Genomic DNA, 13,652 nt, shown 5'->3' with positions numbered 1-13,652 from the left:
ACCCAGTAAAATACTACTTGAGTAAAAGTCTTAAAGTATTTGGTTTTAAAAATACTTAAGTATCAAAAGTACATGTAGATGCTAAAAAATACTTAAATATCAAAAGTAAAATACAAATAATTTTTTATTACTTATTAAGCAAACCAGACGGCACAATTTTCTTGTTATTTTTACACTCAGACATCATCTATAAACAAAGCATTAGTGTTTAGTGAGTCCGCCAGATCAGAGGCAGTAGGGATGACCAGGGATGTTCTCTTGATAAGTGCGTTGGACCATGTTCTGTCCTGCTAAGCATTCAAAATATAACGAGTACTTTTGGGTGTCAGAGGAAAATGTATAGAGTAAAAAGTACATCATTTTCATTAGGAATGTAGTGAAGTTAAAGTTGTCAAAAATATAAATATTAAAGTAAAGTACAGATACCACAAAAAAACTAGTTAAGTAGTACTTTAAAGTATTTTTTTCTGAAGTACTTTACAACTCTGATGTAGAGTGTGTGGCAGCTTGTTTTACCCTGATTTCCTGCCATGACGGGTCATGAAATGGGCATGACCATGTTAGTACTGTAAGTCAGAAGCATTATTGTGGCCCAATATGGATTTAAAGGCAATTTTCTCTGCGGAATCCAAAATCATGAAACGTCTACAATCCCGACTGAATTCCATTCCCATGTGAAGGGCAAGTGAAGCCACAATACATTACAGAGCCCACACAACAATAATAATAACAACAAACTTTATTGGTTGGTTCCCATTCAACAAGTATACCATTGTTCCAGACATTTTACATCATCAAACAGACGATCTCTCAAAGTGCCTTAATTAATTAACACGACTCAACAAATACATGCATTTCAACAGCTTTCGGTTATGTAGCCTATCTATGATCCCTTCTATGGAGAAGTCAGGGAGATGCTGCTATCTATGATCCCATCTATGGAGAACTCAGGGAGATGCTGATATCTATGATCCCATCTATGGAGAAGTCAGGGAGATGCTGATATCTATGATCCCTTCTATGGAGAAGTCAGGGAGATGCTGCTATCTATGATCCCATCTATGGAGAAGTCAGGGTGATGCTGCTGACTATGATCCCATCTATGGAGAAGTCAGGGTGATGCTGCTGACTATGATTCCATCTATGGATAAGTCAGGGTGATACTGCTATCTATGATCCCATCTATGGAGAAGTCAGGGTGACGCTGCTCTCTCTCTCTCGAAGACAAATATCCTCCCTTATCTTTCCACCAGAGGTCAGCCTTTTATTAACAAATAATGACGTATACACTCCTCTCAAAGACTAGTCCCTACGGACTAATAGTCCCCTCGTGTACACCCACTGGCCTGTCAGAAAACTAGCTAATCACTCACTACATGAAGTCCCTATCAAGATCCCTTATGCTGACAACATGTGTATAGTGAAATTGGTTACAAATGCCAAAGTAGCAGTATGGCAGCGCGTGTGAAACTTGTTCTTAACCGTAACCTTTTCGGAGACAATAAGCTGGGAAACTTAAACAAAGGAAAATTCCATGTCATCACAGAGCGTTTTGAGTCTGAAGCATGGCAGGCAGACTACAGAGTGTGGTTCCTTGACGAATGTGTTTGTCAAATGAATGGCTTCTTTGACTGACAACAAACAGCAGACCACTAATGGCACCGTGTAGCAATCTAGGATCTTTGTTGACTAACTGAAGAGAGGCCTGGCAAATGATAGGCTAAAACAGACCGTTACCACACTTTCCAGTTGTGTGAGGAATTCTTAGCATTACTCGGCTTTAACTATGTTGTGATAGCTGAACTCCACCTCAATTTACCCCATATCTACCTCGTGATTTGTCCTATGAAGCTGCTTCAACACAAATCTATTTTCCTCCCACGTGCTGCTTCAACACGACTCGACCCAAAATGTCCGCCAGTAACTACTTCACAACAGTGTTATCAGTCAGAACCAGAGGCACCGTCAGAGTTGCGGACGTCGTGGTTGTTGTATGGGCCTGGTCCTTTTGGAGAGTTTGTACCGGAGGTACATGGAGGTCTTGGACTGGGAGGCTCTCCTCGGCCAGCACGTGTGGCCGTCGCCAGAGTAGTCCTCCAGACACTGACAGGTGTAGGAACCAAAGGTGTTGAAACACTGGGAATGACGGCTACACAGGTGAGTACTGTCCAGACACTCGTCCTTATCTGGGGAGAGGGAGGAGGATACGGTGACATGATAAGAAGAAGATGAATATCAGCACCAAGCAATAATGCTTGTGTGGATTCTTAAGAGAATCAACATCAATACACAAGTATTATTTTGTCAGTCTCATCCTAACTGAAACAGCCATATTGAAAGTATCAACAGATCTGAATTCAAATCAGTCAATTCTCCATTGAATCTAACACTGAGACACGTGTGGATGTTGTAGAATGTTTTCCAGATGTCCTAATCTACAGTACTAGACAGCATCTATGTCAAAGTCAGCTTTGTGTTTACTCTCCTCTCTCTCGCGCTTCTCTCTCGCTTCTCTCTCCTCTCTCTTTCTTCTCTCTCTCTCTCTCTCTCTCTTCTCCCCCCTCTCTCTCCTCTCTCTCCTTTATCTCTCTCTTTCTTATCTCTCTCTCTCCTCTCCTCTCGCTCTCCTCTCTTGGCCCTGATCCCAATGCTGCTCATCACGTTCAACACAAACTGATGGTCTGTTTAATTAGCATTCTGACTTAATTTCAGTTACTTCTCCTTTGCCCGTGAGCTCTGAATTTGGCAACCCAAACCAAGCTGGAAAGCAGAGACCAAACCCATGCAGTTTTACAGTAAGACCCATGCTTGTTTTGAGTATTACTGGATAGCTTTTCCACCTTTCACTGGCTCTGAGGTGAAGACATTATCGGCCAGCCAGCACACAGAGAGAGCCAGCAGGAAGCCATGACTTGACTCGACTCACTGAGTGTGAGGTCAAGGGGTTGTTGAGTAACAACTAGTCTGTCTCAAAGCTCCAGGAAATAGGTGTTGCAATGTTCGCCAAGGAAGCATAAGCAATAACAGCTACCACAGCTGAGCGAGCGGGGGAGGCAAGCTAGAGGAATTACATTCAGGCTCTCACTGGGTTGCTGCAGCCAAAGCTCATCTACAGAGGATCGGTCTGTTTGACAATGAAACGTAGGCTAAATGAGAGGAACATGTGAGGGCGTGCTGTGAGGTAGTCATTAATTTAAACAGCACTGACACTGAGAAAAGTGGGTCTGTGGCTTACACACACACATGCATGAATGCACACACATGCACACTACCACAGCATATTTTACGAGACACATGGCCATCTGCTGAGAGATGCTGAAGGAAGAAATTATATTAATGTCATACATCGGGTAAAGTCACAGCCAGCCAGCCAGCCAGCCAGCCAGCCAGCCAGCCAGCCAGCCAGCCAGCCAGCCAGCCAGCCAGCCAGCCAGCCAGCCAGCCAGCCAGTAAGTAAGTATATTAATACTGGTATCTAACAGCCTTACATTCCCTGTTAATGTTAATACTGGTATCTAACAGCCTTATATTCCCTGTTAATATTAATACTGGTATCTAACAGCCTTACATTCCCTGTTAATGTTAATACTGGTATCTAACAGCCGTATATTCCCTGTTAATATTAATACTGGTATCTAACAGCCTTACATTCCCTGTTAATGTTAATACTGGTTTCTAAGAGCCTTTACAGCTTGCTGTACAGTATGGGGGATGTCCGTACCTCGACACTGCACTGAGTCCTGGAGCGTCCCCAACACAAAGCCCTCCCTGCACACACACACAAAGCTGCCAAAGGTGTTCTTGCAAGTGCGCCGGGGAGGGCAAACATCTGACGCCCCGCGACACTCGTCCACATCTGCAAAACAGCACAACAAGGCCATACAAACTCAACACCTGAGCATGCATAAACACACACACACACACACACACTAGATGTAACATATACAAGGGAGACGACAAAGTGCTGTAAAGAACCTAGGGTTGTTTTCTCAGCTCAAAACAATCACTACCTACCTATACATCAGAAAGAGGACATGAGTGCTTTGGCCATCTTGGGAGTTTTTTTGTATTTGAAATGTACACTGCTGTTGTTCAACAACAAGGAATCACAACACACTCACACACAATACTTTTCAGGTGCTTCACTGTCTCTCTGTAACTAGAACAATTCTAATGTTACAAATGTAGATGTGGTTGAAATGAAGGCAAATTAGTGATACTGTATATCCCACAATATGATGTCACTTCAGACACTGAGGAGTTGGTCCAAGTACAGAATAACAGGGGAATTGAACCTGTCATGATGATGCTATGGTTGTGTCTTTGTTCTAATGGTTCTGTTTAAGCTGCCCATGTCCTGGAGAGAAACCCTCCTGTTGTAACTAACCTGATTCAGCTTATCAACCAGCTAATTATTCGAATCGGGGTTGGAGTGAAAACCTACAGGACGGTAGCTCTCCAGGAACAGGGTTAGAGTGAAAACCTAGAGGACGGTAGCTCTCCAGGAACAGGGTTAGAATGAAAACCTAGAGAACGGTAGCTCTCCAGGAACAGGATTAGAATGAAAACCTAGAGAACGGTAGCTCTCCAGGAACAGGGTTAGAATGAAAACCTAGAGGACGGTAGCTCTCCAGGAACAGGGTTAGAATGAAAACCTAGAGGACAGTAGCTCTCCAGGAACAGGGTTAGAGTGAAAGCCTAGAGGACAGTAGCTCTCCAGGAACAGGGTTAGAGTGAAAGCCTAGAGGACGGTAGCTCTCCAGGAACAGGGTTAGAATGAAAACCTAGAGGACGGTAGCTCTCCAGGAACAGGGTTAGAATGAAAACCTACAGGACGGTATCTCTCCAGGAACAGAGTTAGAGTGAAAACCTACAGGACGGTAGATCTCCAGGAACAGGGTTAGAGTGGAGACCTAGAGGACGGTAGCTCTCCAGGAACAGGGTTAGAGTGATAACCTAGAGGACGGTAGCTCTCCAGGAACAGGGTTAGAGAGCCCTGCTGACTAGGCCTCTGCAGTACCTAGAGAAGGGGTGTTCAACTCTTACCCTAAGAGGTCCGGAGTACTGCTGCTTTTCTGTTCTACTTGATAATGAATTGCATTCACCTGGTGTCCCAGGTCTAAATCAGTTCCATTTAGAGGGGAATAATACAAAATAAATGTAAAATATGTTCCACTGTAACTACCTAGGTCTCAGGCCTGGTTGGTTAGTTCCTACAGCTACTCTCCTGTGGCGTGAGAATGAGGCAATGGCTCTCAGGATCAACCATGGAGGCTGGGCCTCGTTAGCAGGACAGAAGGTGTCTGCTGCGAGGACTTTACGTCCTCACCACAGTTATCGAGCTAAGGGACGTCAAAGTAATGAGTGCTAGCTATTTTAAGGAGAGGGCAAAGAGTAGAGTACAGCGACTGGGACCCGGGGTCTGTTTTCTTAACACTTGAGGTAATTGCGGGGTTTATCGTTCTGTGGACAGACTCAGTGGGTAGGCGCTGTTAGTAATAGCTGGGTGGAGGTCGTTAACATGTCCTCTAGTAGTGAACATATGGGAACCTGTCTCTCCACCTGCTCTCTAATAGCAGCCAGAGACCGAACTAGTAGCTACACACTGTCATGCTACGATCATGGCTAGCACACAGTATACCCCATAGTAATGCCAAAGGAATGCACCAAACTCTGGGCTGTTTCCCAATCCCAGTCCCCCCTTACTTCTTCCCATGGCATTGGAACTGAAAGAACTAGAGGGGAGGGAGGAGTTTGGGGGTTGCCATGGCAATGGGGTTATCATGGGGTTGCCGAGGAAGCCCACCTTCACAGGTCCTGTTGTCGGCGGCCAGGTGGAGGCCGGTGGCACACAGACAGCGCACCTCTCCCCACCGGTCGATCTGGCAACCGAACTGGCAGCGTGCGGAGGAGCACTCAGGCTCTTCTGGAAGAGAACACAGGATAAACTGGCTGAGAGTCAAGGCAGAAATGGATGGTTGGAACGAACACATGCCACCACACACAAACCATGTGCTGTACTGTAAGACTCACAAGCAGTGATATGAAACCAGTTTGGTTTGGTCTTATGTCATACTCATATTATATTCCTTGCTTTAGATTGATTACACCAGTTAACAGTTGCTCCTCTATATTGCCCCCACAGGGTTGGGGAGTAATGTATTACAAAAAAACTAACATTACCAGCAAAAATATTGTAATCAGATTACAGATAGGTCTACCTTTCTAAATTACTTCTAGTATTACCTTTAAATTTAGAAAGGATGTTTTTACATTACGTTACTGAGTTTGGATCATCTACAAGTTATGTAAGAATTAACAATTTTGGACAAGTAACCAGTAACTGTAACAAATTACATTCATAAATTAACCTACCCAACCCTGACTGTGCCATACAGTAACCTACCCAACCCTGACTGTACCATACAGTAACCCACCCAACCCTGACTGTACCATAACGTAACCCACCCAACCCTGACTGTACCATACAGTAACCTACCCAACCCTGACTGTACCATACAGTAACCTACCCAACCCTGACTGTACCATAGATACCTACCCAACCCTGACTGTACCATACAGTAACCTACCCAACCCTGACTGTACCATACAGTAACCAACCCAACCCTGACTGTACCTTACAGTAACCCACCCAACCCTGACTGTACCATACAGTAACCTGCCCAAACCTGACTGTGCCATACAGTAACCTACCCAACCCAACCCTGACTGTACCATACAGTAACCTACCCAACCCTGACTGTACCATACAGTAACTTACCCAACCCTGAATATACCATAAAGTAACCCACCCAACCCTGACTGTACCATACAGTAACCTGCCCAACCCTGACTGTACCATACAGTAACCTACCCAACCCTGACTGTACCATACAGTAACCTACCCAACCCTGACTGTACAATAACGTAACCCACCCAACCCTGACTGTACCATACAGTAACCTACCCAACCCTGACTGTACAATACAGTAACCTACCCAACCCTGACTGTACCATACAGTAACCTACCCAACCCTGACTGTACCATACAGTAACCCACCCAAACCAGACTGTACCATAACGTAACCCACCCAACCCTGACTGTACCATACAGTAACCTACCCAACCCTGACTGTACCATAGATACCTACCCAACCCTGACTGTACCATACAGTAACCTACCCAACCCTGACTGTACCATACAGTAACCTACCCAACCCTGACTGTACCATACAGTAACCCACCCAACCCTGACTGTACCATAACGTAACCCACCCAACCCTGACTGTACCATACAGTAACCTACCCAACCCTGACTGTACCATAGATACCTACCCAACCCTGACTGTACCATAAAGTAACCCACCCAACCCTGACTGTACCATAGATACCTACCCAACCCTGACTGTACCATACAGTAACCTAACCAACCCTGACTGTACCATACAGTAACCTACCCAACCCTGACTGTACCATACAGTAACCCACCCAACCCTGACTGTACCATAACGTAACCCACCCAACCCTGACTGTACCATACAGTAACCTACCCAACCCTGACTGTACCATAGATACCTACCCAACCCTGACTGTACCATAAAGTAACCCACCCAACCCTGACTGTACCATAGATACCTAACCAACCCTGACTGTACCATACAGTAACCAACCCAACCCTGACTGTACCATACAGTAACCTACCCAACCCTGACTGTACCATACAGTAACCTACCCAACCCTGACGGTACCATAACGTAACCTACCCAACCCTGACTGTACCATAACGTAACCCACCCAAACCTGACTGTACCATACAGTAACCCACCCAACCCTGACTGTACAATAAATTAACTTACCCAACCCTGAATGTACCATAACGTAACCTACCCAACCCTGACTGTACCATACAGTAACCCACCCAACCCTGACTGTGCCATACAGTAACCTACCCAACCCTGACTGTACCATACAGTAACCTACCCAACCCTGACTGTACCATACAGTAACCCACCCAACCCTGACTGTACCATACAGTAACCCACCCAACCCTGACTGTACCATACAGTAACCTACCCAACCCTGACTGTACCATACAGTAACCTACCCAACCCTGACTGTACCATACAGTAACCCACCCAACCCTGACTGTACCATACAGTAACCTACCCAACCCTGACTGTACCATAAAGTAACCTACCCAACCCTGACTGTACCATAAAGTAACCCACCCAACCCTGACTGTACCATAGATACCTACCCAACCCTGACTGTACCATACAGTAACCAACCCAACCCTGACTGTACCATACAGTAACCCACCCAACCCTGACTGTACCATACAGTAACCTGCCCAACCCTGACTGTACCATACAGTAACCTACCCAACCCAACCCTGACTGTACCATACAGTAACCTACCCAACCCTGACTGTGCCATACAGTAACCCACCCAACCCTGACTGTACCATAACGTAACCCACCCAACCCTGACTGTACCATACAGTAACCTACCCAACCCTGACTGTACCATACAGTAACCTACCCAACCCTGACTGTACCATAGATACCTACCCAACCCTGACTGTACCATACAGTAACCTACCCAACCCTGACTGTACCATACAGTAACCAACCCAACCCTGACTGTACCTTACAGTAACCCACCCAACCCTGACTGTACCATACAGTAACCTGCCCAAACCTGACTGTGCCATACAGTAACCTACCCAACCCAACCCTGACTGTACCATACAGTAACCTACCCAACCCTGACTGTACCATACAGTAACTTACCCAACCCTGAATATACCATAAAGTAACCCACCCAACCCTGACTGTACCATACAGTAACCTGCCCAACCCTGACTGTACCATACAGTAACCTACCCAACCCTGACTGTACCATACAGTAACCTACCCAACCCTGACTGTACAATAACGTAACCCACCCAACCCTGACTGTACCATACAGTAACCTACCCAACCCTGACTGTACAATACAGTAACCTACCCAACCCTGACTGTACCATACAGTAACCTACCCAACCCTGACTGTACCATACAGTAACCCACCCAAACCTGACTGTACCATAACGTAACCCACCCAACCCTGACTGTACCATACAGTAACCTACCCAACCCTGACTGTACCATAGATACCTACCCAACCCTGACTGTACCATACAGTAACCTACCCAACCCTGACTGTACCATACAGTAACCTACCCAACCCTGACTGTACCATACAGTAACCCACCCAACCCTGACTGTACCATAACGTAACCCACCCAACCCTGACTGTACCATACAGTAACCTACCCAACCCTGACTGTACCATAGATACCTACCCAACCCTGACTGTACCATAAAGTAACCCACCCAACCCTGACTGTACCATAGATACCTACCCAACCCTGACTGTACCATACAGTAACCTAACCAACCCTGACTGTACCATACAGTAACCTACCCAACCCTGACTGTACCATACAGTAACCCACCCAACCCTGACTGTACCATAACGTAACCCACCCAACCCTGACTGTACCATACAGTAACCTACCCAACCCTGACTGTACCATAGATACCTACCCAACCCTGACTGTACCATAAAGTAACCCACCCAACCCTGACTGTACCATAGATACCTAACCAACCCTGACTGTACCATACAGTAACCAACCCAACCCTGACTGTACCATACAGTAACCTACCCAACCCTGACTGTACCATACAGTAACCTACCCAACCCTGACGGTACCATAACGTAACCTACCCAACCCTGACTGTACCATAACGTAACCCACCCAAACCTGACTGTACCATACAGTAACCCACCCAACCCTGACTGTACAATAAATTAACCTACCCAACCCTGACTGTACCATAACGTAACCTACCCAACCCTGACTGTACCATACAGTAACCCACCCAACCCTGACTGTGCCATACAGTAACCTACCCAACCCTGACTGTACCATACAGTAACCTACCCAACCCTGACTGTACCATACAGTAACCCACCCAACCCTGACTGTACCATACAGTAACCCACCCAACCCTGACTGTACCATACAGTAACCTACCCAACCCTGACTGTACCATACAGTAACCTACCCAACCCTTACTGTACCATACAGTAACCCACCCAACCCTGACTGTACCATACAGTAACCTACCCAACCCTGACTGTACCATAAAGTAACCTACCCAACCCTGACTGTACCATAAAGTAACCCACCCAACCCTGACTGTACCATAGATACCTACCCAACCCTGACTGTACCATACAGTAACCAACCCAACCCTGACTGTACCATACAGTAACCCACCCAACCCTGACTGTACCATACAGTAACCTGCCCAACCCTGACTGTACCATACAGTAACCTACCCAACCCAACCCTGACTGTACCATACAGTAACCTACCCAACCCTGACTGTACCATACAGTAACCTACCCAACCCTGACCGTTCCATAAAGTAACCCACCCAACCCTGACTGTACCATACAGTAACCCACCCAACCCTGACTGTACCATACAGTAACCTGCCCAACCCTGACTGTACCATACAGTAACCTACCCAACCCTGACTGTACCATACAGTAACCTACCCAACCCTGACTGTACAATAACGTAACCTACCCAACCCTGACTGTACCATACAGTAACCCACCCAACCCAACCCTGACTGTACCATACAGTAACCCACCCAACCCTGACTGTACCATACAGTAACCCACCCAACCCTGACTGTACCATACAGTAACCTACCCAACCGTGACTGTACCATACAGTAACATACCCAACCCTGACTGTACCATACAGTAACCCACCCAACCCTGACTGTACCATAACGTAACCCACCCAACCCTGACTGTACCATAACGTAACCCACCCAACCCTGACTGTACCATACAGTAACCTACCCAACCCTGACTGTACCATAGATACCTACCCAACCCTGACTGTACCATACAGTAACCTACCCAACCCTGACTGTACCATACAGTAACCTACCCAACCCTGACTGTACCATAAAGTAACCCACCCAACCCTGACTGTACCATACAGTAACCCACCCAACCCTGACTGTACCATACAGTAACCTGCCCAACCCTGACTGTACCATACAGTAACCTACCCAACCCAACCCTGACTGTACCATACAGTAACCTACCCAACCCTGACTGTACCATACAGTAACCTACCCAACCCTGACTGTACCATACAGTAACCCACCCAACCCTGACTGTACCATACAGTAACCCACCCAACCCTGACTGTACCATACAGTAACCTACCCAACCGTGACTGTACCATACAGTAACCTACCCAACCCTGACTGTACCATACAGTAACCCACCCAACCCTGACTGTACCATAACGTAACCCACCCAACCCTGACTGTACCATACAGTAACCTACCCAACCCTGACTGTACCATACAGTAACCTACCCAACCCTGACTGTACCATAGATACCTACCCAACCCTGACTGTACCATACAGTAACCTACCCAACCCTGACTGTACCATACAGTAACCAACCCAACCCTGACTGTACCATACAGTAACCTACCCAACCCTGACTGTACCATACAGTAACCTACCCAACCCTGACGGTACCATAACGTAACCTACCCAACCCTGACTGTACCATAACGTAACCCACCCAAACCTGACTGTACCATACAGTAACCCACCCAACCCTGACTGTACAATAAATTAACCTACCCAACCCTGACTGTACCATAACGTAACCTACCCAACCCTGACTGTACCATACAGTAACCCACCCAACCCTGACTGTGCCATACAGTAACCTACCCAACCCTGACTGTACCATACAGTAACATACCCAACCCTGACTGTACCATACAGTAACCCACCCAACCCTGACTGTACCATACAGTAACCCACCCAACCCTGACTGTACCATACAGTAACCTACCCAACCCTGACTGTACCATACAGTAACCTACCCAACCCTGACTGTACCATACAGTAACCCACCCAACCCTGACTGTACCATACAGTAACCTACCCAACCCTGACTGTACCATAAAGTAACCTACCCAACCCTGACTGTACCATAAAGTAACCCACCCAACCCTGACTGTACCATAGATACCTACCCAACCCTGACTGTACCATACAGTAACCAACCCAACCCTGACTGTACCATACAGTAACCCACCCAACCCTGACTGTACCATACAGTAACCTGCCCAACCCTGACTGTACCATACAGTAACCTACCCAACCCAACCCTGACTGTACCATACAGTAACCTACCCAACCCTGACTGTACCATACAGTAACCTACCCAACCCTGACCGTTCCATAAAGTAACCCACCCAACCCTGACTGTACCATACAGTAACCCACCCAACCCTGACTGTACCATACAGTAACCTGCCCAACCCTGACTGTACCATACAGTAAACTACCCAACCCTGACTGTACCATACAGTAACCTACCCAACCCTGACTGTACAATAACGTAACCTACCCAACCCTGACTGTACCATACAGTAACCCACCCAACCCAACCCTGACTGTACCATACAGTAACCCACCCAACCCTGACTGTACCATACAGTAACCCACCCAACCCTGACTGTACCATACAGTAACCTACCCAACCGTGACTGTACCATACAGTAACATACCCAACCCTGACTGTACCATACAGTAACCCACCCAACCCTGACTGTACCATAACGTAACCCACCCAACCCTGACTGTACCATAACGTAACCCACCCAACCCTGACTGTACCATACAGTAACCTACCCAACCCTGACTGTACCATAGATACCTACCCAACCCTGACTGTACCATACAGTAACCTACCCAACCCTGACTGTACCATACAGTAACCTACCCAACCCTGACTGTACCATACAGTAACCCACCCAACCCTGACTGTACCATACAGTAACCTGCCCAACCCTGACTGTACCATACAGTAACCTACCCAACCCAACCCTGACTGTACCATACAGTAACCTACCCAACCCTGACTGTACCATACAGTAACCTACCCAACCCTGACTGTACCATACAGTAACCCACCCAACCCTGACTGTACCATACAGTAACCCACCCAACCCTGACTGTACCATACAGTAACCTACCCAACTGTGACTGTACCATACAGTAACCTACCCAACCCTGACTGTACCATACAGTAACCCACCCAACCCTGACTGTACCATAACGTAACCCACCCAACCCTGACTGTACCATACAGTAACCTACCCAACCCTGACTGTACCATACAGTAACCTACCCAACCCTGACTGTACCATAGATACCTACCCAACCCTGACTGTACCATACAGTAACCTACCCAACCCTGACTGTACCATACAGTAACCCACCCAACCCTGACTGTACCATAAAGTAACCCACCCAACCCTGACTGTACCATACAGTAACCCACCCAACCCTGACTGTACCATACAGTAACCTACCCAACCCTGACTGTACCATACAGTAACCTACCCAACCCTGACTGTACCATAACGTAACCTACCCAACCCTGACTGTACCATAACGTAACCTACCCAACCCTGACGGTACCATAACGTAACCTACCCAACCCTGACTGTACCATAACGTAACCCACCCAAACCTGACTGTAC

General features: G+C 46.9%; 1 protein-coding gene across 2 annotated transcripts in view; it reads right to left on the bottom strand.

Annotated features, from left to right (window-relative positions):
• Nucleotides 1-721: 721 nt before the first annotated feature.
• Nucleotides 722-13,652, bottom strand: part of LOC110534532 (nephronectin) — a 29,732-nt gene continuing 16,801 nt past the window's right edge. For both annotated transcript variants that reach the window (XM_036933654.1, XM_021619422.2), the window contains exons 5-7: nt 5,807-5,926; nt 3,722-3,856; nt 722-2,186 (exon numbers count right to left, since the gene is read on the bottom strand). In XM_036933654.1, the coding sequence (XP_036789549.1) occupies nt 1,966-2,186; nt 3,722-3,856; nt 5,807-5,926 (476 nt within the window). In that variant the 3' untranslated portion in view covers nt 722-1,965. The remainder of the gene's footprint in view (nt 2,187-3,721; nt 3,857-5,806; nt 5,927-13,652) is intronic.

The sequence above is a fragment of the Oncorhynchus mykiss genome, chromosome 10 (genome assembly GCF_013265735.2).
Source record: "Oncorhynchus mykiss isolate Arlee chromosome 10, USDA_OmykA_1.1, whole genome shotgun sequence".
Lineage (NCBI taxonomy): Eukaryota > Metazoa > Chordata > Actinopteri > Salmoniformes > Salmonidae > Oncorhynchus > Oncorhynchus mykiss.
Note: the sequence above shows the minus strand (reverse complement) of the source record. Positions and strands in the feature narration are given on the sequence as shown.